This window comes from Lepidothrix coronata, unplaced genomic scaffold, assembly GCF_001604755.1.
Source record: "Lepidothrix coronata isolate B3197 unplaced genomic scaffold, Lepidothrix_coronata-1.0 Scaffold58, whole genome shotgun sequence".
NCBI classification, from domain to species: Eukaryota; Metazoa; Chordata; class Aves; order Passeriformes; family Pipridae; genus Lepidothrix; species Lepidothrix coronata.
This window is the reverse complement of record NW_016690238.1, coordinates 2,633,979-2,660,093: the sequence shown is the minus strand read 5'-3', so window position 1 is coordinate 2,660,093 and position 26,115 is coordinate 2,633,979. Positions and strand designations below refer to the sequence as shown.

Genomic DNA, 26,115 nt, shown 5'->3' with positions numbered 1-26,115 from the left:
CCCTGTATGGGAACACAGGAGATATATCAGCCTAGAATTTACACTTAGAATTACACAACTCTGAAAATGGAAATTTTTCAGTTTTTTAGGAAATCTTTCCTAACTAAGAATGATGATTTAAGTTCATCCCCATGCAGATGAATCAAAAGGATTTTTTCACTGTGAGTTTGACCCATGTTAAAATAATTCAGCTTTTCTTTCAAAATGTCATTGAACAATGGTAAAGACCGAGATGTGTTTATTTTGTTCCAGCAATTTTGGAACCGCAGTAAAAACATGAAATTAAACAGCAGATACCAATGCCACACTTGGCTCTTGACAGAATCATAGAATCATAGAATCAGCTGGGTTGGAAGGGACCTGCGAGATCATCAAGTCCAACCCTTGATCCAACCCCGCTGCAGTTCCCAGCCCATGGCACTGATGCCACATCCAGTCTCATCTTAAAAACCTCCAGGGACGGAGAATCCCCCACTTCCCTGGGCAGCCCATTCCAATGGCTGATTACCCTCTCTGGAAAGAAATTCTTTCTAATATCCAACCTAAACCTCCCCTGGCACAGCTTAAGACCATGCCCTCTTGCCTTGCTGATCGTTGCCTGGGAAAAGAGACCAACCCCAAGAAGTAAGAGCCTGTATTTTGGGCAACCTACTTCTCACCCAGCGCTGCCGCCAGCAGCACCCACATGTATTCGCAGGCCCCGTCACTACTGGATGTGGTGCAGAGCGTGGTGGTTGTCACATTTGGTCACTGATGCCCGGGGTTACCATTTCTCAGGCCCCTCTTACCTTGACTGCGTAATTGTTGAGCGGATCCTTGGCGTAGGAAGCCGGGTAGTAGACGGCGTCGCCGGCCTCGCAGCAGGGCTTGTCGCTGGTCAGCCGGAAGTCGGACCAGCTGTCCACCCCGAAGCGCAGCTGGTCCTTCTGCCCGGCCATGAACAGGTCCTCGCATTTCAGCGCCAGCTTCTTCAGGGAGTCGGCGTGGAGGCCTCGGATCTTACCCACCACCTCCTCCCGGTTTTCGATCCCGCGATAAAGTGCTTGTCTCTGCGGCTTCTGCACCCCCCTGCCCTGCCTGGCCTGCGAGAGGTGTCTCCCCGTCAGAGACTCCATGCTGTTGGAGCACCGGTCCTTAATACTGATAGTGGTTAGGCTGGAAACACTGTTCGTGGCCGACGTGGTTGCCCTCAGTTTTTCCGTAGGCCTGTCCAAGGAATCTCCCGACTCGTTGTCCAGTACCTTGAGCTCCAGGCTGACGGAGGAGCAGGCGCTGCTCGCTTCCCAGTTGGTGTCGATGTCGTAGGTGGGATTGGCCATGATGCACAGGTTGTTCTCCAGGGCCTGCTTCTGGAGATCTCTGGGAGTCGGCTCCGTGTTAGCTCTCAGGATTGTTTTCTTTGGCAGTGGAGGTGGGGTTGGCTGCAAGTTGTTCACTGTCTCCTGGTCTACCAGCCCTCCGAAGGCAATGGCATCATCCAGAGCTCCCTTGGGTTGCCTCGGCTGTTTTGGAGGGATCATGGTTGCTCTGGACTGTCCTGTGGAATAAGATAATAGTGACAGAAGATTAAAGTACTTTGCATCTGCTGCTCATATTTGTGCTCTGCAAAGAAGTTTAAGGCAAAAAAATAAAGCTGACTGGGACTCTCCCAATATTAAAAAAACCCCTAAATACATATATGAAAAGATGAACTAATTACTAAGCAAAATGACCAAATCAGCACCCCATACATGTCATTACATCCAGCCAGTCCTGGTTTGACCCTGGCATATATATTAACATCAGTGTCAGTGCCAGCAATGCTGCCACTTTACCTCCCACCTGATTAATGACAAGAAGTGCAAGGAAAAACCAAACATCAATTTGGCACTTTGGCCAAAGTCCAGTTTCAGCAATTACACCCAGCCACCCATAATTTCTTCTGCACTCAACTATAATATTATTCCTGACTTCCTATTCAGATGTGCCAAAACTATGGGTAGACAGCAGTCCATAAATTTCCATAAATTGGGAAATCTGCCAGAGAGGCTGAAAATCTTATTTCAGAATGGAAACCAGAAACCTTCAGACACAAATAATGTAGTTTAGATACTTCTGTGGTCACATTGGGAAGTTAGGATTGCCCCAGCAGATTCACCAGCTGGAAACAAGGAAATTAGGCCTATTTTCACTCACGTTGACAAGTGTGTTCCCATCGAGAACAGAGTCGTGTTTTGACAGAAATATTTTTTACCCTACAATTTAAAACTCACATCCCTTCCCCCAACTGTAACTTCTCTAATACATTTCCCTTCCTCTCTTGCCATGGGTACCTTTGTTGGCAATACTGTGTTCATAGATAATCTGACCCAGCTTCAGTCAAGAAATTCCAAACAGGGGGTTACGTACACACAAGCATAGAGTTTCCACTGACAGACTGCTTTCAGACATCTGTGTGAATCCAGGGAAGATAAACTTCCTGTCATGTGCTTTGAATGGCTTTTATGGAGGGCAATTATCTTTTATAAGTGCCAGAGTCCTTGGAAATGAAGAACAAATAAATGACAATAATATAATGGAGAACAGAAACTAATAAACAGACAATACAAATGACCAACTTGCTGCTCTGGGACAATTAAACAGTTGTTACTCATATCAAAATGAGATCTTTCCACTCTTAATAATCAACTGCTACTTTCAGAGAAATTATTTTATAAGCTTTCTTCTACTCCTGGGAGGTTCACTATCATGGTAAGGTAGGAAGCCAATTTTTACAGTTGCAACCCAGCAGACATGAAAACAATAATTGCAGTGGAGCACCTTTTCTAATAAGGGAACAGACACCTTGACTATTTGACTGTTTATAACGTGCTGAATCATAAAATTGTTTAGGCTGGAAAAGACCTTAAAGTTCACTGAGTTCAACTGTTAACCTACCACTGCCAAGCCCACCAATGCTTGTAAAGAGAGGACTGAGCTGGAATGCTGAACCAAACTGGGGGATCTCAGATTCAGATGTGAATCACATCACTTCAGTCCATTGTTAATAATAAATGACTTTGCAGTCTATTAAAAATAAAAGATAACTTCTTTTACTTTTTAAGATACGTTGTTATAGTTTTTCTGAATATGAAAGAATCCGAGATCCACTTGGCCAGGATGCACAAAAACCTGGAATGCTGGGTTAGAATGCTGAAATGATTTCACAAGATCAAAGAGGATTGCATTTTTATATGTATCCACAAACATAACAGCCTTGCATCCTACATTTTTAACAATCACTCTCTTTTCAGTCATTTCAAGGAGACAACATCACAAATGGAAGTTCTCTCTCTATCTTTTGTTTAAGCTCCAGAAACCCTCAGAAGAGCCTTACAGATTTAATGATAAGCCTGGCTCTTCCAGTGTTTAAAAAACCAAATTTGGAGCACGAAACTCTATCAGCTTTGTACATACCCGATCTTCAGGGAAGATTGCAAATCATTTTCAAGGTTGCTAAAAGAAATTTAACACTCAGAGACTGAGGGGACTCCACTGCTCCTTTGGGATCGTGGTACTGCAGCCAGAGAGCTCTACTGTGGCAGCTCTGCCTCTCACTGCTGTGCTGCAGCCTCTGACCCTGGGGCCAGTCGGGCAGCACAGGAACTCTGTCAGAAATCTCCCCTTTGCAGAGGTGCAGAGTCAAAAGTAGAATTGATGTCTGCATGCCAGACATGCATCCAGATGCCACAGCTTTTTCCTTAGTCCTGAGACGAGTTCACTTCTACTTCATATCCAATTTTCTTACTCATCCAAGCACGTGCCCTCTTCCACAACTACTTACTCTTACCAAATCTGTGCCCTATGTACTTCTCCCCAGCAGCACTGTGTTAAAGATCACTTGCCTGTTTTTTCATCCTTCCCCTCTCCCCCACTCTGCTGAGACAGCCTGACTGCTGGGGTGGGAGAGAGGACACTACTGCAGGAGGATCTGCTGATCCAAGGGCTGCACAGATGCCAGAGAGAAACAACAAGAAAACAAATGAGAGCAAGATGCACATGTGAAAGAGCAGCAGCAGCAGGAGCCCTCTCCAAGAAAGGTAAGATTTATAACAGTGTTACTGCTCCATTCTCTTGTTTTCTTTCTGCTTTCCTGGCCCTGCCCTCCAAAAGCCATTCATACAGAGGAGGGCCTTGAGACTGCAACCAGTGCTGCTTTTGCATTGGAACTGTGACATCCAAACAGAATTGGGGAAGGTTTTCATAGCCAGAAGTGATTTTCTGCAGGAGTATGGAGGGGGTGGCAGGATCCAGAGAACTGCACGTACAAGTCGATCTGTAGTCACTGTTTCAAGTATTCTCAGCTGAGGAAAACGAGTTTGTCAAACATGCCACGTTACAGTGTCATTTCTCCCCACAGGAACAAGTTTTCCATATTGAAATCTACCCATCTGTATTACACAGCTGAAAAGCTTCATGTCTGTGCTGTTGCTGTGCTGAGTTCTTAAGACTGTACATTTGTTTCATACCCACTGGGCCAGTCTTTCCAGCTCAGCTTTCCTGAGGCAGGAAACTTCATGTCCCACATTCTTATAAATTCATTGCCTAGCAAGAAAAAAAGCTGTCTTAAATGTTGTCCCTGTCAAAGGCACAATAATATTCTGCTGCATAGAAGTACCAGCAATGCATTTATTTCTTTTTCTTGCCTATCCTTCCCTTCTCCCCTTGCATGCCTAAAACCATTGTTTCCTTACCTACTGCACAGGCTCACCAGCATTGCAAGGTTCAGCCTGAGCCACACTCTTGGGAGGCAAGTGAAAAGGCACAATATTGGGCTACCAGTTACAGAGAGCTTTGAAGTGGATTCCAGACTGCTCAATGACAGAAAAAAATTTAACTCTTTATAGACAGCAGCTTTCTAGAGAGCTTTAAGTAATTCTACAGTTCGATAACATCTTCCATTAAATAGTGTAGTGAGATTCTGTAAATATTAATGCTGAAGTCTCTAGACACCATGCAGAGGTCTGAAACTCTAAAAGAGCTCTGAAAAAGGCATTTAAATGTTATTTTTCTGGGTAACTGATTTATCATCAGACTTTGCATTGCAGCCTGTTGATGTGACAGGCTACCAAATCTGATATCACTCCTTAATAAAACTCTTACCCTGACTGATACATAAAACCAAACCATGAAAAAAAGCCACAAGGGCATAAGGTGCCTTCCAACCACTGCAAAAGCTCCCAGTACACTTCACAGCCCCCAATCCAACAAATGCTGCACACGTACACCACTATTCCATAACATTGTTCAGTACAGAGATCTCCATGAAATCCTGCCTTACACTCAGTTGTTTACTCATTTCTTGTTAATTTAATAGATAAAAATCTCACCGAAATGCTGAGATATGTAAGAGAGAGGAAAGCTGACATTTGTTAAGTAACATTTGGGATGCACCTCCAGTTTCTCAGCAATAATTTGAGACTGGGCTGCAGATCCCAGAAGCTTCAGCTTGTCTGCTGGGTGACTTGGCAGGTCCTGCTGCCCACCCTCCATCACACCACACTGAAGGTATAACCTGTGCTAATCACATATTACACAAAATGCACCAGACTGGTGTTATAATCACTGTCTGTCACTGAGCTGCCAGTTTTAGTCAGCAATGATTTCAGCACCTTATTTACAGCCTGGCTAAAGCACACTGCCCTGGTCTAAGTTACTGACTGGGGCAGTGCTCCGTGGCAGATGCTGTGATCTGGGATTTTTTCCAATGTCAGCAATCACAAAACCTAGAAACTTATCCTCCTTTTTGCCCACTTCTTTAAGTGTAAAGAGGAAAGTCACTGATAATGAAATAACCTATTCTTTTTTCAATGACACAAATACTATCCTGAGTATATTGAGAATACCTTAATCTACTTACAGGGATGCAAATTCAATCAACTCAATTTCCCCAACAAATTCAGACAAAGACAGAACAATTTAAAGGTTTGTAAAGGAAAGGCTTTTAATTATCTAGTCTATTGTCTTCCTTATCATCAGCTACAGGGCTTACCTGAATTAACTTGTGTTACAATAAAGGCACCCATTATAAAAAGAAATATCCAGGCCCTATCTTACACATTTGAACATTTGTTTCTGCATCTCGATTCAGCTGGCAGCCCCTGGAGTTTGTGAAATCAGTTGATACCAGAGGTATCCCTCCTGACAGTTCTGCTCACCCCACGAGCAGACTCTTGCTTTGATAAGCTGAACACACTGAGTTTCCTGAATTAGTCCCCATGAAGTGCCTGCCACAATGCAAGGCATTTGCAAAGTTGTTCTTTAGAGCCTGTACAGTTTCTTTAAACATTCTTCTCAAATTGTGGCCACAGCAGTTGCAGGGAAAAAATGAGACAGACAGAACCTCTCTCCTCCTATTGAAGTTTTCTTCTATTTGTACAGCCAGGAACAGTCTTTATTTCTATCATCATGCTGAGATCTCTTAAAAGCCCCAAGTCTTTTATATTGTACCTGATTCCCAGAGGAGAATCTTCTGCTTTGTAAGATTTGTCTCTTGGAAGGCCAAACCAAATATATTTGAGGGCAGTACCTGATATAAACTATTACCTGACTGCAGAGGACAATTTACCAAAGCTTTCAGTTATTTCTGTTCATGAACGTTCACATGACACGTCAGAACTGAAGATTAGACATTTATCAAAGTAGTAACATATTATCTGCTTTTAAATAAAAAACATAGAATATGCATCAGACTAGTATTTAAAATGAGCATTATGCTGCAAATTGAGATGTTCACATGATGTACTTTACAAACTCCAAACTGCACTATGTAGCTCCAATTGCAGCTGGAGCAAGAGTCAAATGTGGTGTAACTTCTCATATTATCCTTTCTTCCACTTTCACATACCAGTATTTGTTAATTCTACAAAAGATAAGACTTTGCTGCCTAGGTGATGCAAGATGTGAAAACAAGTAGGAATTATTCTCTGTGCCTACCTAGGAATCTCTCTGTTGCCATCAGAACTAGAAAGTGAGGTTGTTTGAGTAAACCAGAAGAGCTTTGAATGGCAGCCAGAGAACTCAGTGCCATTTAGGGAAGCATTGCTCCTAACAACAGGCAGCCAGGCTGAGCCAGACCCAGGCAAGCCTTAAAGCTGGCTTAACTCTTTCATACCTAAAATTTCCTTCGGTGACAGCAAAGCTCAAAGTGACCCAAGGATGAGATTTTGAATAAAATGCCAAGGGGTTCAGTTTTATGTGGTTTTGAGAGGGAACATTCAAACTCTGGAACAGCACTAACACAAGCCAGGGCTGATGGAAGGGATCCCTTGAGGTGGTCAGGCAGGGTCAGCTGGAGTGGGTTGCCCAGGATCATGTCCAGTCAGGTTTTGAGTATCTCTACAGATGGAGATTCCACAACTACTTTGGGTGACCCCTTCCAGTGTTTAATGGTATTTTACTGCATGGGCTAAACGTGCTGTAAGCAGCTCTGGGGGAGCTACATCTACTGCCTGGATTCTGCCTGCATGGAGCTATCTCCTAAATACAGAAAATACAGACACAGATAAAATTAAAATACTCACTAAAATGAAAGTAGTTCATTAGACCTTGGAGTAATTCACCATAAAAATATAAACTTTAGTTTTCCTCCTCAGAGGAAGAGTTTCTTGGTAGGTGTTAGTATTGCTCTTGGGCGGGGTATTTTTCTACTTTATGCTTCACAAATGATATCTAATGAATGTTTTAATAGCAGAATACACTCATAAGTTCACCGCTAATTCACATTCAAGCAAAAAAATGCAACACTATCACTGACTGTCGAAGGAATGCAGGCACCTGAGGGTTTAAAATTTAGCCCTTGATCCCTGAAACATGTGTGGACATGCCAAACCCCCTGCACTCGTGAGCCACCTCAACGCAGTCAGTTTACTCTTGGCCAAGCACTTAAGAAGTTGGTGTGTTTACAGGGCTGGGGTGTTACTGAAAAACATGTATTCAGATATCCTGGAACGTAAATAAATGAGAGATTTTGTTCTTCTAGGAAATCTGGCTGGAGGTATCCCTAAATTCACTGTACTTCAAATCAAAATGCTTCAGAAAGTTAGGCTGATGATACCAATACTGGATATCAGGAGATGCTTATTTGTGTTGCTCCCTTATCTTCCAGAGAGGCACTGCATCCATGTATCTTTTTAATATGAGTCAGGAACTTAGTAATGACAGGACATTCATATCTTATTATGAAGGAGCATTCAGACCAGGATAAAAAAGGTTTCAGTCAACAAAAGATGGTTACAAATATTGTAGCAGCTACTGATGTTCTAAAATAAAAAGTCCTATCTTTTGTTGAAGTTTGGAAAAATATTGAAATCTACTGTTTCTAAAGAAATTAGGTCATTTGCTCTGTGTTTTAAACCTCTTTGACAAAATTTCTCCAAAAAGGTAAAACAACGTGTCTTTTAAAACCATTTGAGATGTTTATCACTAGGACCAATTAAAAGGCTGTTTTAAATTACAGGAAAACAAACCTCTGAGTTTGCTGAATCTTCACTTTCTTGTTGTGATCACAGAAGGAGACAACATAACTTTATTTATCAATATTAAAAAGTCAGCCTTTAAGAGCTCCCCTTATGAAGGTGCATTGAGCTGTTCAGAAGAAAAGGCTCCTCATACCCTGGAAAGGGATCCAAAATCAGATCCAACTGATATTTTCTTCCGTGAGAGCACACTTACCTAAATTGCTGTACGTGGCACTGCAGGTATTTAAGTTGGGAGAATGTGGAGCTTCTTCTTTCTCCTCCTCCCCCTGCGGAGGACGCGCCGAGGACACGGGAATGACGGAGGCGCTGCCACCATTGTCCTGCTTCACAAACACGGCTCTGGGGACACGAGGGGACAAGTCCTCCAGGGTCGTGTCATCGGGCACTTGACTGAAACAAACAGGACAAAAATCACCTGGAGGTCAAAGCTGGGCAGGAGATTCTCCCGGCAAAATACCAGGTGAGGCATTTTCAGGAGGGGGAATGAACCCGTAAAGAAACAAGTTCTTTCGCCCTCCCTTTTTTAAGGACAATTTTTGACAGTTTTCCTTCACGAGAAGAAACAACTTGTGACTGAAATAGTAACGTGTTAGTTACTATTATACTAATTATAATAATCCATGGAATATAATAATGAATGCCTTTGATAGCAAGGCATAATAAAATGTTTTACAGCTTGGCTACAATCAGCATCCGTGTGCACATACTTATGCAGGCATGACCCCGGGTAAAATGTGTGGGACTCAGGACAGCAGCAGAGTTTGAGGTGCTTTTTACCAATTGGAACAATTGTGCTTTAACCAAAGATAACAAGGTATAGAAAGGGGGGTTAAGTCTCAAAAAATAAATGATAGATTTTCATATACTGGTAGGATTTTGGGAACCAACACTTTGGGCAACACACCTCATCTAAGCCATGATTAAAATCCACCTGCATTAGGCCAACTGCAAAAGGCCATGAACACATTCCTCTGTGCCTGCTCTTAGCTAGGAAGATTGAATTTCAATCAAATGGTGATGACTTATAGCACAAAGCTCTGAAAATTGTGGATTTAATCAGTTTCCACGGATATATTTATTGCAGTATAATTTGAAAATTATGCATTATATGTATGAAAAAATGGTCGGGATTTAATAAAAACCCCCTAATCCTATTGAAAATATAGCAGCAATTATCAGTAATATGCCACAAAAACATGTTAGAGCAAAAATATCTCCATGCCTTTACATTCTCTCACTCACAGAAACAAATACTCATTACAGCCAAATGTGCTGTTCTCTAGTTCTCATTCCTATAGCCTGATCAAATTCAACAGCAAGAATTTTAACTACTTGTGACTTCCATAAGGGGCAGGAGTAACACACTTCCATCAGGAGATGATCACCACATCATGTATCTGTACAGATACTTATTTTTTGTGCTAAACATTTAAAACTTCTGGAAGGAGTTAACATAAATTATAGGCATATTTCTCTCTATGGCAAAGCCAAAATCCTGGAAATCATGGTACACAATCTTCTAGCAATCCCTGACTGCAAAGGTTAAAACATGCCAGTCCTTTGCATGACAGGAGCCCCAGGACAGTGCAGTGAGCACATGCTGTTTCTGCTCAGACTCATGAATTTGAACTGCAGGCTGACACAAACCAAACTCATTAGAACTTGTTAGTAAAAGAGAAAAAAATGGCATAAGTTCAAAAGGATGTAATCTTTAATCAGCGAAACCTTTTTTTGTTCCATTTTAGTACCATGCATAGGAATGGTGTGAGGAACATTCCATGTGCCATAAATATATCCACATTAAAGAGTTAACCTACTGTAATTTCAGAGGAAAGCAGACATAAAATTAAAGCAGTAACGAGGCTCTCAAGATGAGGAGAAATTTAACTGAAGACTTGTAAATGCTGTAAATAATATACATACCTGCATTCCTCAACAGGAATGTTTTCTTTAAGAAGAAATAGGTTCTAACAGCTTTACAGTTCTGTCATTGCCACAAACCAGAAGTTATCACATCTCAGAGGAACTTTTTTAGTATTGCTTGGTGAGGTACAGAACATACTCATTCTCCAAACCAGTCACATGCAAGCACATACACTAAACCTAAGCTCAGAAGCCATTTGCCAAAGTAAACCAACAGCTAGAAAGGAAGAAGGAAAAAAAAAAATACCAACTCACCCACTGTACTCACTCACACAATTCCCCATTAAAGGAAATTCTTTCAGGGCCTTCTTGAGTCTTTTAATCATGTCTTGAAACTCTGGCGAGCCATTGATTCCACAGTGTTCTGGTGTGCTACAAGTTGTGCAAGCTGTGAGCAAGGGCTGAACTCTGCACAGTGATACACCTACTGCACCTTCTGTTTACCTTGGGGCTGGGCCCTGCCAAAGCGCCCCGGGAAGCCAGGCAGCCCCAGCCCTGCCTCCTTAACTCTTCCACTGCCTCCCTGAAGGAAATCCAGTGCACAGGCTGCTACATCACTGCTCTGGAATGACAGCTATGGCCTTAGTCATGGTATTACTTAAGGAAAAGCACGTTCAAGTTTCAAGAGGAGTTTTAGGAACTAAGACTAACCTACTGTTAAAAGTGAGTATCTCAGATCTGCAGTCTGTGCCTCAAAAGAATACATTTTAAAGCCCAGCAGTTCAATGGCAGGTCATGAAATCCATGGGGAAATGCTTTCCAGGATCTTAATACCAAGACTGAGCGACCCAGCTCATGGACACTCAGTGCAGAGACCCAGCAACCCTCCATCAGAGCTGGCAGGACACAGGAGGAACAGAAGGGGAAACCATCCTCACTCAGGGAGCTACAAGAACCAAATTCCCAGTTGCTTTTGCTTCATGAACGAAACAGTTAAAACAACCAGTTTTCGAGAAGAGAAGAGCAGCTGATAAACGAGCAGTTCTCTGAGATTAGAACCATTAAAGCCTGATTTTGTATTACTTTCTATCTGCTTGTTGGTAGCAAGTGATACTTAAAGCTATCTCCTTATTTGGGATATTTATAGCTATTTTGCCAGGATGGATTCTTTGATGCCTTGCATAAGAGCACACATTTAGCTTCTACCATAGTGGGCGCAGCCTCCTCTGTCCAAGTCTTTTTCTTTTCCCTTTTTTATTCCAAAACCAAACTTCATAGGAAATTAATTATCTTAGAGAACTCTGCTCCTTCGGGCACAAGAGGCTGACACTAAACAACTGTCCAGTTACTGGAGGAAGAAGCCCTCTGCACGCAGAGAACACGTTTGTTTTCCTAAGAAGCTGAGATTATGTGCAGCAAGAAAACTTGCCATAAAAATGACTGTCCTTCAGATAACACCCCACTGAATTCACATACTTGTCATTCACATGTGCACAAGCTCAAAACTGTTTTAAAAGCGTTATTTTTCTGCAGGGACAAATGCCCCTAACTCCTTCCTTCAGGCTCTCCTCCTTCACAGCTCTTGGAGGATTGCCAAAGGATGGTGTGGTCTAACTTGTCTCAGTCTTTTGGGAACAGAAGAATCCAGAAAGCTGCCTGTGTAGGGTGTTAATTCTGGTGAGGACACTGGAATCACAGATATTGTGTGACCTGTGTTTTCCTCTATTCAGAGCACACCTACTCAATTACAGTGAGTAATAAATAGCAAGGAATAGGAGGGAGATAATGTGCAATGCTTATAAGAAGTGACTGTGAGAGTGTATTCCTCAACGAGGGTCAGGTCTAGAGGCCAGGCTGAGGGAGCACAGTTCTGTGCAAGACAGCAGATAAATCCCAGTGGCAGGAATAAGTGACAAACACAGAGAAAAGCTGCTGTGGCCTTGGACCCAGCAGAGATCTGATCCCCTCCCTGAGCGTGCACCAGCACAGCAGCAGCCACTGGCAGCAGGACAGTTGGGGCTGACAAGGAAGATGACTCAGTTTTACACACACACAGCACCAACTGTGCAATTTGTACGTATATTTAGTGTCAAAGAGAGCACTTTGAGATCCCCTCAGGCCCTACACTTGTAAGGTAATAAAGCCAATCTAAAGCCTACACTGACTGAATAATGCTGGAGAAAAAATGCAGAGAGGTTAATGAGTGGAAGGAGGTCAAAGGCCACCTTACCCAGCAACTTCTCCTCAGAACACAGACCACTTTATTCCTGCAAAACACCGAGCAGAGCCCATCAGTGCCCAGGTTCCAGGATGCACTCTGGGTACAGAAAACATTCCAGTGGCTCCTGCAGTTCAGTTCCTCATCACCACCATTAGCCAGGAACAGTCACCCAAGAGGAAAGTGAAACAAACTTCTAAAATGACAACCTGAAACAGCTAAGCCATAAAGTTCCTAATTCTGATTATTTAGAAGCTGGCTTAGTCCTGAAGTATGAGAATTTATATTATTTTTTTTTCCCCCCAAGTCTTGTATAATGTGATGTTTGCATGGATAAAGGGTATACATTTGATAATCCACTAAAGACATCCTGCTAAGCTCTTTAGTGTCACTGAAACTTAATGGCAATGAGTTCCACAGATTAACTGTGCGTTATAAAAAATATATTTTTCTTTATCCATTTTAAGTTCTCGCTCTTTCCATTTTACAAACTGTATTAGAGGAGTTAAGAACAATAATACAAGATTTACCATTTCTTAATCTAAATTTATAAAATAATAAATGGTAAAACCCCTTCTACTTGGTTCTTTATCAGTCCTTGGTGTTTACGAGTTCCCACAGAAAACGTTACCAAACTTATTGCTTAATGCACACACAGCATTTCCAATTCTGTCAGCATGGAGATGTTCTAGAGGAAAATCTCACATGTTTTTAATTGATGAAATAGTGTAAGATAAATGGTTAATGCTTTTAAAAGCACTGCTGAGTAAGGTAGATAAAGCTTGCTGATATCCAGATAAAAGCAAACCAACAGAGATTTGACAAGAAGGGAGAGTTGATCCACCTAAAATTTCTCCCATTTCAGTAGAGTTGCTCAAGCAAGAAATTTCTTTTCATCTATAACATCCTTGCATTCTCCTCATCAGTTTGTGCAAGCTGTACTTGAAAGGTTTGGGATTCAGGTGAGAACCTCACCCTAAGAATTAGACCAGAGCTCCTCCAAACTGGGAGGGACTTTGTTTTAAAGGGAGCCCTTCTGTGATTTGACAGATTTTGTTATCTTCCCAAGCAGTTTCTGAAGCAGCTGTGGAATCTGCAGGACTGGATCAGTGACAATGCTGAAGTGGAATGTGGCAGTGGTGGTTATTCCTGCCTATCTCTGGATGTAACCCTGATTTTAATATATGACCACATTTTTGAAGAACAACAATTCCCAATGTTTTTACTGAGTGACCCATCACAACATTCCTATTCCTCTAGACACAGAGCTCAGATCTACTGGTTACGAACTCAAAGCCTTTCGCAAAAGTTAACATAATTTTGGGAATTAGACTGGTAATCCCAACTTTAGCTAGGAAAAAATGCTTCCTTACCTGAACCAGAACAAAATGAATATACAGACTTCACTACCTGAGGGAAGTATTTCAGGAAACACACAGTTTGATCTTTACTTCATCCAAGTCTGGGCCAAAGATCCCATAAAGGAAAGTTATGGCTGACTTGTATCTGTGAAAGGAAACTCTTTGTTTGATGTGTAACTGCAGTGGGGGTGGCTGTGCACGCGGGTGGGGGGGCACTTGCACTGGGATTAGCAAAGCTCTGCCACCTAAAGCAGTGAGGGAAATTCAGGATTAGCAAAGCTCTGCCACCTAAAGCAGTGAGGGAAATTCGGGATTAGCAAAGCTCTGCCACCTAAAGCAGTGAGGGAAATTCAGGATTAGCAAAGCTCTGCCACCTAAAGCAGTGAGGGGAGCTGGGCTCTGAGGGTGATTCAGTTCAGCCCTTCATGCAGACAGCCAAGGAAGCAGCAGGACACTGAGCTGCACTTTGCTTTTGGGAAACGTCTCAATCTAAAAAGCTGCTGCTGGGTGTGAGCAGAGATGTCTCAATGAAGGAGAGGAGAAGCCTTAATCTCGTGAAACTCCAGTGGGAACGCTCTGATCTATGAGATAACAAAGCCTTTGAAGAATCTTTTTATTAAACTTGTGATGAGTGGATTGCACACTGTGCTGTACCACCTCCATCAATTACAGTGACTCGGGCCAGAAATATCATCATGTTATCCTTTCAGAGGTCAATTTTAGGTTTTGCCTGAGAACAACTGCTGCTTCATGAACTACAGGTGTTCTAAGAACACCTGATTTTCATTCCAATTAATGACAAAGCTGATTTTTAGCACAAATTAATCCATCTACAAATTTTTGGCAAATTTAATATATCATTTGCTAGCTCCTTTTGAACCAGCATATGTGTGCCCTGGCATCACACAGAAGGAAACAATCACATGGATAAACCAAAACCAAGTTCCTCTGGATAACAGAGAGATAATTTTCAGCTTTCCAAAGAACTGAGTATTTTGCAAGTGCTGTTCAAAGGAAAAACTGCCCTTTCTAGTGATAACTTCAAATACCTTCAGTCCTTTTGTGGTTATCAATCTTCAGCAGCTTTGTAAGACATTGCAAAGTAAGTAAATACTGCATCTTATTTAATTTGCTTTCAAGACCTCCCAGTAATCTGCCATTTTTAAAGCTTATCTTATTTTCCAGGTCATCAGTTTGGGTTTTTTTTTTTCAGTGAGTTTACTGTTCTTGGCATCCTGAGTTAGGGAAGTGTCCTGTTCACTGATCAGTATCTTCAGCTCTTCCATTCTCCTCTAAGCCTCTGCAAGCTTAACCCAAGATTTTCAACATCTTTGTCATGCTCTTATTTTAGCCTGAATTATCACCAACCTCACAGTAATACCTGAAGAGCTCACACAAACCAAGCATAGCATCTCATCAGTTATGTCTCCTGCTTGTGCAAAAATGGAATTTGGCAATCCTGATTCTCACCTACTGGGATATTAAAAACAAAAGCCAAACCCCTTAAAAATCAACAAAAAACCCTCTTATTTTTTTGGCACTATAAGGTTTCACTTGGTCTTTTTAAGACTATTAAAAATTAATTAAAAAACCCCAAATAACTCAAGGCATCAAAGTACCTGAATATAAAAACTAAAGGATGAAGCTACTGACTATCCAGTGTTCCCACAATGTATTTCTGAGCATCTCAGTGTATTTCCTTTGAAATGTGTAGAAACAATAGGACAATATTGTTAGAAAGGAGAAATTCCAGTTCTAACATTTGGGAGACTCCCATTTTCACCAGGAGAAACTTAAAGACGTGGTTTTAACCAGCATCACTGTAACTTGCAGAAGACTAAAGAGCAAACATACTTTTTGGAGTAAGTGAATAAGACAGAGCAGTGACAAATTGCCTTCAAAAGGGAGGGCAGAAGGTGCTCCAGTCACAGGGCAAGAATATCACACATTCCAACAGCACCATCTCCAGGGCAGTGCAAGAATCAGGAACTCTTCCTGCCCTCTCACCACTGGCAGAAGCAGCTGCTCCTCCCTGCCTGTCCCCTGGCACACCAGGGAGTTGATCTGGCTGAAAAATGCCTGCAAGGTTATTTCCCTCTTGGATCCCTTCCCCTGTCTGGTTCAGCACAGGTGACCACATGGACTGTCTTGGCAGCACAAGAGGGGGCACTGGGGAGCTGGGAGCAAGAGAATCTCCTGATGGCAACGCAATCAAAGTCAACCTCACTTTCTCCAGCTTCCCCTGGATACAGGGGAAAAAATGGGTTCCTGTAAAGGGGGTCGAGAGCACAAACTCCTCCAGTTCTTTAACCTGCCCTAAAGCTGCCTGCTTCTCCCCATTTAATTTGGGGCAAGTCTAGAGAGACTGCACTCTGACCAAGGGTTGCTGGCAATTTTCTTGTAGAGAGAGTGGAGAAAGAAAACCAAGTTATTTTACTTTAGGACAAGTGGCAATCCGTTTATGGTAAACTCTAACTGTGCTCACCCAGTGATTTCTGTTAGCTTAAGTCAACTTTAAAACTATCTTAACTAAGAAACACCACAGCTTTCTTATACAAAATATGGAGGAAGAAAACCAAAGAGCACTGCCATGATGCATTTTCTGGGGCTCACACACAGCTCACACTTTACAACATTTTTAATTTCCTACCATTAGGTTACTTTTATAATGAATTAGATAATGCAAGTTTGAAGGTGCCTCGGGATTGGTTTGTGTAATAACACTGGAAGACATATTCTAACAGATCCCCAGCTGTGGTCAGCACTCAGGGAAATGCACACTGTGCCCATGTGACTGGCTGCAAATGATGCTGTGACCAGCTCTACTGCATCTAATCCTGCTGGGGGACAAAGCATGTCCACTGCTAAAGGCCTTGCAAGACAGAGGTAAGATTATTTTATAGGTACTCTAATTTTTTCCATGGTTTATTCTGGGATGCTGCAGTGATGTTGCAGTGCAGCATCAAGCTGAGCACTGCACCTTTCAAGAGCCACAGATTTTTAATTTCTGTTGTGCTTTTCAATAATTGCCTTCTCCTTCTGCAGAGAAGTTCTCTGGTTTCCCATAACATACAAACACTTTCTTAAAGTAAAAATTCAGGAGAAAGGATCTGAATCAATGGAACACTATTGTGACACATTGGTGAACCTCCAAGACAAACTGCAAATATCAGCTACTGCTTCTAAAAAGTTTTTAAGAACTTTTCTGATATCCAATGTAATGGAGAGATTCTTAAAACATGTTCTAAGTTACCTAAAACAAATATACTTTGAAAAAATTACACTTCATGTAGCAAAACTCCTCGGTTCCCCCCTTTTCGGCAGTAAATACAGGACAGTTCATAACTGAGTAAGCGACTGAAAGAGCCGAGCGGAGTACCTGGGGATTTTCTTGGGAATCTGAGGTGGTGAGGAATGGCTCGCTGGGTTCTGTTCAGAGCTCTTGGGAGGCTTTTCCTGCGCTTCGCCTTTGTCTTTTGCCAGTGCCTCTGCGATGGCAGACTCCACTCCCCCCTTGGGTGGGAGGTCAGCCTTGGGCTCAGCCGGCGCCGGCTCACACCGGTACATGAAAACGATGGAGGGCTTCTCGCTGGAGTCCGACTTGGCCTCGCTGAACCAGTGATGCCGCTGAACTGGGGGAGGGGGGAGCATGTGGATGACAGTTCCATCCAGACCCACCAGCTTCCCTCTCTCTCTCTCCTTCTCTTTGTCTTCCTCATCGTCGGGTTTCCTGCGGCGGAAGAAGCTCTTGAACGATATCCAGCGTTTGGGCTTCGCGTCGGCGCGACGCCCCTCCGAGTGCAGGATCGACTCGGCCTCCGTGGACCTGGTGGGGCTGGTGGGTTTGGTCCAGTTGCTGAAATGTCTTTGCAGCAAGTTACTGGCGTGGTAGGGTGAGGAGGTGGAGCGTGGGGGCGGGAACGGCGGTGCCTGCTCTGCCTGAGGACTCGTGGCATTCGGGGTGGCTCGCGCTGGCTTTGGAGAGGGAGTGGCAGCCAGCTGGGACAGCGGATCTTTCGGCACTTTCCCAGCCGTGTTTTCCGCCGTCTTGGAGGACTCTATTTCAGGCTGTGACGTAAACAGAGATTTGGGTCGTACCAGGGTGTTTTTAGGAGTGTCTCCCTCCGGAGGTAAGGAATACAGTTCTTGTACACTACAGGACTTGGGTCCAGACTGAGGTGTTTCTGGAGGAGATTGTGGAGGCTGGATAGAAGCCACAATCTGTGAGAGCACCGTGCTTGCATTCTCTCTGCCACCACTGCTGCCAACAGAACCCTCCGGCGTTACGTCTGTTTTCGCTGCAGGCTCTTGTGTCGCCTTTTGAGCTTTTGATGGGGAGCTGTGGTCAGCACTGTGACTTCTCTGTGGGGATATCTGGCTTTTACTGAGACAGCTGTTGAACTCTTGGACCTTTTGAGCCACAGAACCCAGTCTGCACTCAGAGCTATTCATCACCCCCTTTGGTTGGGACAACTCAGCGGGTTTACTGCCTATGGCTTCAGTTATTGTACTTTCTGTTTCTATTTCCTCATATGTATGGCTTATCACACTGGTAGTTTTATCTTTGATGGACAGCTCCCCGCTGGTCCCTAGAAAACTTTTATAGATAGCCAGGTTATCATAAGCGTTCGGATTGATTACAATAGGAACTTTAATAGCATTTTTGGAACTCTTGGCATAAGTGGGCTCATCGTGAATGATAATAGGAAAAGGTGGCATGCCAGCATTGTTGTAGCTGTTGAATTTTATCTCAGATAAATTGGGAGACTTAACTGGGATAGTTTTTGAAGAAATGTTTGTAGCTGTAGGTGAAGTAGGAGCTGACTTGTGGCTTGTCTTCCTGGGAGGAACGGAAGGTCCTGAGCTGTTTGCAATCAGCTCCACCTTAGGTATCTTCTGTCTTGGACTAGTACTAGAAGTCCACACTTCCTGGTATCTGATTGCACTGGATTTTTTCAGGTTAGCATTAACACGTACAGGTGATGCTGCAGAGGATGCAACAGGTGTGCCTGGAGTTACCGGCGAGCTTGGGTTAGATGATGCATTTTTGGTTTCTGAGGTTTCAGTCTGATTCTCCTTACATTCATTGGTCATGGCAGCTGATACATCCACCACAGTATATGGCTTGCACACTGGCTGTTCCATGTTCACCACCCTGTAAGGTTTAGCTTGCTCCTCCACGGGCACCAAATTAATAGTTACTGCTTGACCAGCAACATCTGAAGAACTTTTATTCTCTTGCTTATCAGTCTGCACAGCAATTTTGCCATCCTTCTCCTCCAGTCGAAGCGCAAGGACTGCCTTGTGAGTTTCTAGACTTTTTGGAGCATTTCTGGGCGCTTTTGACACATCCTTCACTTGCTGATCGTCACAGAGACTTTCATATTCCGGTTCGATCAATTTGAGGTCCTGAGGAGTGCTGGGAGACAACCCTCCATTACAGAGCTTCTGTGAAGAACTGCTCGTTGTTCCGGAACGAGACTCTTCTGTCAGAGAAGAATCAGGAGACGTCGAATCAGACGATACCATACTCTGCATGCTCTCTTGCCCATAGAGAATCACAGTCTCTTCCCCGTAACCATTTAAAATTTCATCATAACTGTCGTCATAATCTACTGCACAGATCCGCTGCAGAGACTTGTTCCGAAGGGGCACAGTGTTCCATTTTTTGTCCACACAGAACGGCACAGGAGACAGGGTGTTAGCTCTGAAGTTGGCAAAGCGGGGCTGGCCCCTCATGCGAATTTCCATCGCTAGCAACTCTTCATCACTCTCGTCCCAGCTCTCATGCTCTTCCTGCATGCTGCCAAAAAACGTGTCATCCTCACTCTCATCTCCGCTAGAGAACTCTGGATAACAGAAACGTCCACCTTCATTACTTATTACTTCAGTGCTTCCACTCAGAATAACGTGCTTACTCTGTGAGTCCTTCATTCCACCCACCATGCAGCTCGGAGGGATCTTTCTTTCTAATGACCTTTTATAGCAATTATTTATCCTTCCCAAGAAGGTTTCTCTTGAGTTCGTTTCATTGCCGGTGAGCTGAGGTGCGGTGTCCAAACCTGCAATCTCCTTCAAAACTTCTGTCAGTCCGTTGTTATTGTTATTTGGTATCTTCCCCACCCCCTCGTTGTTGCCGTAAGGCCTGGAGACGTGGCTGTAACCTTCGATTTCCTCTTCGTTGTTGTTGTTCAGTGGTTTTTTGTTCAAGGCCGCTTTGTTTCGGTTCCACCCCGTGGGCAGGGGTTTGTTCTCCCCCTGCTCCAGCGTGCTGATCTCGGCACACACCCCCTGCCCATCCACCACCATCATGGTGGGTTTCACAGCTATGGTGGGTTTCTTGGCCACGGGCGGTCGGAAGTTCCCGCTGTTTCTCCCCCGCTGGCTGTTGCTTTGGTTTGCATTGGGTTTCAGATTTCCATGCGAGAGGGGCTTCTTTTCTGACACGGGGGGCAACTGGTGCAAGCTTTTGGGCTTGAAGCAGTTCTTACATTCACCGGGTTTCCAGACGTGCTCAGTGAAAGTGTTGCAAGCAGACATTTTCCCGGAGCTCTGTGCTTGGTGCCGTGCTGCTCAGTGCATGGTAAGCATTTCATCCATATGTTTCCACTCTGCTCACGTAGTACGGCCACTCCTTCGAGCACTGATCATGCTGGAATACAAAAGACAATGAGGATGAGAACAGGGAAAAACCTGCTTGATCACTGTACTTATATTTTCTACACTATGGACAACTTGGAAGCAGCCTTTTGCTGATGCGTCTCTCTTGTTACATAAATTTATGAAACCATGTAACTGAAATGTAAAAACAAGTTGCAAATATCATTCTTCTCATACATAAAGAATTAAAACTTTGGCAGCTAAGCCTTGTGTTACTGAAAGCAGAGAGAGAGAGAGAGAAATGGCAACGACTGAGAATTTAGAGTATTTCTCTTGACTAGTTCAGGACCATTGACCTTTAATTTTGTCCAATAAAAAAAATGCAGGAAGAGGATATAAACCCAAAGATTAGTGCACATTGCTTTCACCAGAACTACTTAAACATGAGACAGAAAACTAAGAGCATGTTTACTCTCCTAAATGCAATTGAGATAATTTGTTTTAGCTTTGAATGTGAACAAGCTCAGCTTAAGTGAGAAAATATGTTCAAGCAATTCCAAACTCTGCCATTTTAGCACTTCTTTCATAAGAGTCAAATGATAACTGGAGAGGTATTTTGGCTGAAGGGACAGGCTGGACTGATGTCCTGGAAAAGTCAGATAAAAATACTGTGGAAATCTTTCTAGAAAGTCACTGTTTTTTCTCCTTTTGCTTACCACAGTGGCTATAAACCATTCTGATATCCTCAAAACAAAGCTATGGATTTTTAGTCCCTGATTTGTTTCACATGTAGCTTTTCCACCTAACCCCTCCAGAAATAACAACTGAAGAAGAACTGAAAATCTCTTTCAAAGTGAATCTTTTTATTTCCTGAAATGATCAGCCCTAAGTAAAAGTCAAACACGAATCTGCTGTGCTTTATAGACATTGGAGTATGCAGGATTTGAGAGTTTCATGAATTAATGCCTGAAGATTTTAAGCCTCCTGAGCCAAATCCGCAAGTCTGTTCTCTTCGTCACTGTTGCATAACTCAAATTATTGGAGAGATTTTACTGAGGTGAAAGAATCTGTACGTCCACTGCTACTTCTGTAAACACAGGCACTGGAAATCAATAATCTATTCTCACAGACCTTCAGGAGGAAGTATCCTTGCTGCTCCCCCCGGTGCACTGAAAGGGCATTGATAAAGCCCTGCGGCCCCAGATGCAGCTCTCCATGGACAGCTGTGCTGGAATTCCCCACAGGCACAACTGGCTTTCATCAGCGTGGCAAACAACAGCCTCATTAGCAGAGCTGACACGAGCAGGGATTTGTCAGTCTCCTCACGTCCTGCTCTGGGTTTTGGCAAGGGGCTGTCCTGTGCTGGCAAACCAACAGAGCCATCCCGATCCAACAGCAGATGGGGCTGAAGCCTAACTCTATTAGTGTCTTCAGACACAGCCGTGCTACCAGGGCTATCATATTTCATATGCTGACTAAATATGTTTCCAGACAAAGCTTTTTGCCAAAAAGTCGGTGCCAAAAGCTTTCTCTGTATGACCTAAGAGATAGAAACCCTGCCAGGCTGAGATCTGCCTTTATTTTATATATACAGAGTAAAATGCCTTTGTATGTTTTTCGATCTCTCTCTCAAGATTTGTTGCTTCAACACTTTGCAAGCCCATATATTGTAAGCAGACAAATTACATTAAGAAATAATTCCCCTAAAATCAGAAAGAGAGCACACATACTACAATTTTATACTCTGGTTAACTCCTTCCTTTCATGTGTTTAACAAATAAAAGGAGTAAAGTTACATTAATGGGAATCTAAACTAAATGGGTTTTTTTTGAAAATATAGTTCCCCATTACATAAAAGCTCTGAACAAACAATTTAAACAACAGGCTTTGTGCACGTGTGTGTGCTTTAAGATTTCACCCTGTGATATTATTTCTCTGAAATTGCATAAGCTGCACTTGCTCTGGAATTCCATCAAAAGTCAGAGAGCTCCATGGTGTTCCAGGCTAAGGAAAGCCAGGGTAGCAATGGGAAAGCTCTCTGCTGCACGTTTGTGGTACCACTGGCTGTGCTGTGACGCTGTTCCCTCTCACTCCCTCAGACACACGGATGCTGAGCAGTTTCCCTCTAAGCCAAGGGAGAGCTCACCCCACACGTGAATGGGAACTGCAGGAACCTCAGCACTCCAGTGGGAATAACAACTCCAGCAGGGTGACAGCTCCGTGCAAACATTCACCCCATGTCCCAGCACAATCAGATACCTGGGGACTGTGGAAATGCAGATGTGTGACTGGTACACGGAAAAAATACATAAGCCATGCACAAGTATTTCAGATCTTTTGCTCTCCAACAGCCAATAGAACTGGTTTAAACACAACCACAATGCCCAAGATGATTTGTGACACAGTCTGAGACAGAAGAGCCACTGAGTTCCTGGGTCTGTGAAGCCCAGCTGGGTTTCCAACTGGCTCAGGCACCCGCAGGACGAGCAGTTCCTGCCGCATGCCCTGACACTGCCTGCAGCTGCAGCAGAGAGGAAACAGGCACCTTCCAACCAGAGGAAATGGATCTTAAGAAAACAACCAAAACAATTCAAACATTGTGCTACTTTTGTACTTGGAAAGCAGCAGCACTCCTACGCTATTTCAAATCAAATCCATAGTGACCTTTATAAGTCAAAACAAGCATTTGCATGCTAAAACAAACTGAGACAGTTTCTTCCTTTGTGTACAACTAAAAGCAATCTTTCGGCTGCTTTCCTATCTCTTTAAAGATAATACATTTGCTTTTTCATCTGCAGATTCCCTATTATGAGTGATAATTATGGTGAGAGTGATTAGGAGTGATAACAGAAATGAAATCTTCTTTCAGCAGGCTGTTGCTTCCATGGCTGTCACCGGCAGCTGCAGCTTGGCAGGGGGCAGCAGAGGCCATCGAAGGGAATGAAAATGTACACAAATACATGGAAACAATCGCCCTGACACTGTTCCTTGCTGGATTCCTACGCTACTCTCCAAAACAAAGCAGGTCAACAAGAGATCCAGGCACTCACACCTCAGATCTCTTCAGCTGCTACTGATCAGGTATCTTTTCTTCCATAACTTTCCTGCTTCCATGGCAGCCTATGAACCAATGGAATAGGAATGTGCACTCTGCAGAGCTCCTGGCTCTTCTGCAATGAGTATTTCAGATGACAGAACTTATTTGAAGACAATCTCCACAAAATCAAGGCAATAACAAACACAGATGTTACATTAAAAACCAGCATTACACTTCTAAAGAAAGTATTAATAGCAAACACATAATATCAACGGCGAGCATTTCACCCTTGTATCTCAGTCTTTTATGTAAGTTGATAAACAGAACTCTTCACAATTTATACAGGGAAGCACTGCAGTGCAGTGACGCTGAGGAACTAAAATTCACCAAGTGAGTCAGTGTCAGGAACAAGTACAGACAGACAAGTTCTGCTCCCAACAGCAGATTGTGACACTTCATTCATTCACTAAATGGTTGAGTCAGCACAGATAATTTATCAGCTTTAAAGGCCAACTCGTTCTGTGTGTAAATGAGACTAATGCTCCTCGTTTCAGCAGGTACACAACTGCACACAGCAGGGCTCAGCCTGGCCCTGTTGAGTTGATATCAAACAGACAGGAACATAAAAGCATATCTCACTTTCCAGGTCAGAGGGAGATGACAGATTCGGAGCTGCAGTGCAAAGATGAAGCAGGGATCAGCTGAGATACCCTTGTGTCAGGAAACTGAACCCGGCACAGCAATGCAGAAGTGTTTCTGTGGCTCTTATTTGTTGACATCATCTTTGCTGAGTGCATGAAGATAGTAACAAACATGCATTTCAGGCATTTTCCCTTTGTTCTAGGTAATTTCAGGCTGTCAGGTCTCCTTCGGACGTGTGCTGCCTGAATCACAATGAAGGCCTTCTCCAGTAATACTTTATACTAAAATAATCCAATTAAAAGGAACTTAATTGGTGTGCAACATTCCCTACAATTTCAACATTTTAAAAATGAATAGTCTCAGTAAGTACCAGATGGTGACATGCACTAATTAATCAGGCCTGCTCAGTGAGTGAGCACATGGAAACGAATGCACCTCTCAGACGGGGCTGCAACGCCAAAAAGCTCCCCCCAAATGACGGTGTGTGATATTCCTGAGCACTCTGTGGGCTCTTCTGAGATCACCAGGTACTGGGACAGGTTTCCTTTGGTTTGTTCTGCTCCAGGGAAAAGCCATTTACCTTCAGCGCTGCTGTCCCCGAGAACAGTTTAATGCAATTTTTATGCTGCAGAACAAACTGCCCTGATCAGCCTCTGTCAGCAGTGGCCCAGTGAAGTGCTCCTGCACAGCCCACAAACCTCTCACCACCGTCAGACACGTCCTCAGACTGAAAACACCAGCAGTGGGAACCCAGCCTGGGTTTTCCTATATGGGAGTGCCCAAAGGCCACAAAACGACCACGGCTTTGTGGTTTGTCTGAAGCACTTACAGGCACCTGGACAGTCCCTGATCGTCACCAACCTCAGTGCAAACCTCACACGGCAGGAATGGAGGGATGGGGGCTCTTTGCCAGTATCTGATTTCTGTGTCTTCGAAAATTTAATGTAATTGTAAACATTTTAAGAGACTTTTTTTTTTTTTAAAAAAGGCTGAAACTCTCCAAATTCACACCTGCAGGTCCCTCTGGGGGGCAATGGGCCGTAGAAACGCTCCCAGAGAGTGCCAAGGAATGGGACTCACCCCACTCAAGGAAAAAATGTGACACTAAGGGATGGGAAGCAGCACTATGGACTGCTGCAACTTTATTCCCAAAGTGAAGGATATTTGCTAAATATCAGCTCATTGTTGTACCAAGCCAGAGCTGTGACTGGCAAAGCACAGGTGGGCATTTCCATAAATGCTGGGCATTACCATTTTTGTTTAAAAAGTTCTATTTTGTTGCAGATAGGTTTGTTTTTTTTCCAGTTTTAAAGTGTCACGCTGTATTTTCTCTCATTTAAAGGGAGTTTAAATGACATAAATATTTCATAATCCTGAGTAAGTGAAGGAAACTCTTTAAAACATGGGGTTTTTTTCCCTCCCTAAAACTTGCAAGGATAAAACAAGATAGAAATGACCAACGAACTGGAGCAAAAGCCTGCCTAGGGCTAAACAATCTGTGATGCTTCAGAAGAAAACAGGCATTTCTTTGCAGCTTACCTAACCCAAAGAGATAATGCCACAGAGCAAGGAAAAGGCAAGAAATATCCTCAGGATCTGCCCAGGTAATCTGATCAGATTCTGCATCATCACTTTGGGAGCACACAAAGCAGTAATAAGGACAAGCTCTCCCCTCTGGTGTTGAGGCCCAGCAGGCCAGCCAGGGCATGTATTTGGAAATGAACTCTTCTGAGCCTCAGTGATAAGAATCCTTGACATTCTGAACTGGAGAAAACTACTGAAAATATTTCTTTTCCTTTTGGAAAAATCACCATTTAGCATCAACACAACTTAAATTTATAATGACCAGACATATATATATATATTCATATTATAATGATCATTCAAACAATGCTG

General features: G+C 43.2%; 1 protein-coding gene across 6 annotated transcripts in view; it reads right to left on the bottom strand.

Annotated features, from left to right (window-relative positions):
• The window catches only part of PEAK1 (pseudopodium enriched atypical kinase 1), a 113,038-nt gene that overhangs the window by 15,863 nt on the left and 71,060 nt on the right, over positions 1–26,115 (bottom strand). For 5 of the 6 annotated variants that reach the window (XM_017816871.1, XM_017816872.1, XM_017816873.1 and 2 more), the window contains 4 exons: positions 17,320–20,592; positions 10,677–10,793; positions 8,692–8,888; positions 789–1,537 (listed from right to left, as the gene is read on the bottom strand). In XM_017816871.1, coding sequence (XP_017672360.1) covers positions 789–1,537; positions 8,692–8,888; positions 10,677–10,793; positions 17,320–20,480 — 4,224 coding nt within the window. In that variant the 5' untranslated portion in view covers positions 20,481–20,592. The remainder of the gene's footprint in view (positions 1–788; positions 1,538–8,691; positions 8,889–10,676; positions 10,794–17,319; positions 20,593–26,115) is intronic. The other variant, XM_017816875.1, reaches the window with a different exon arrangement.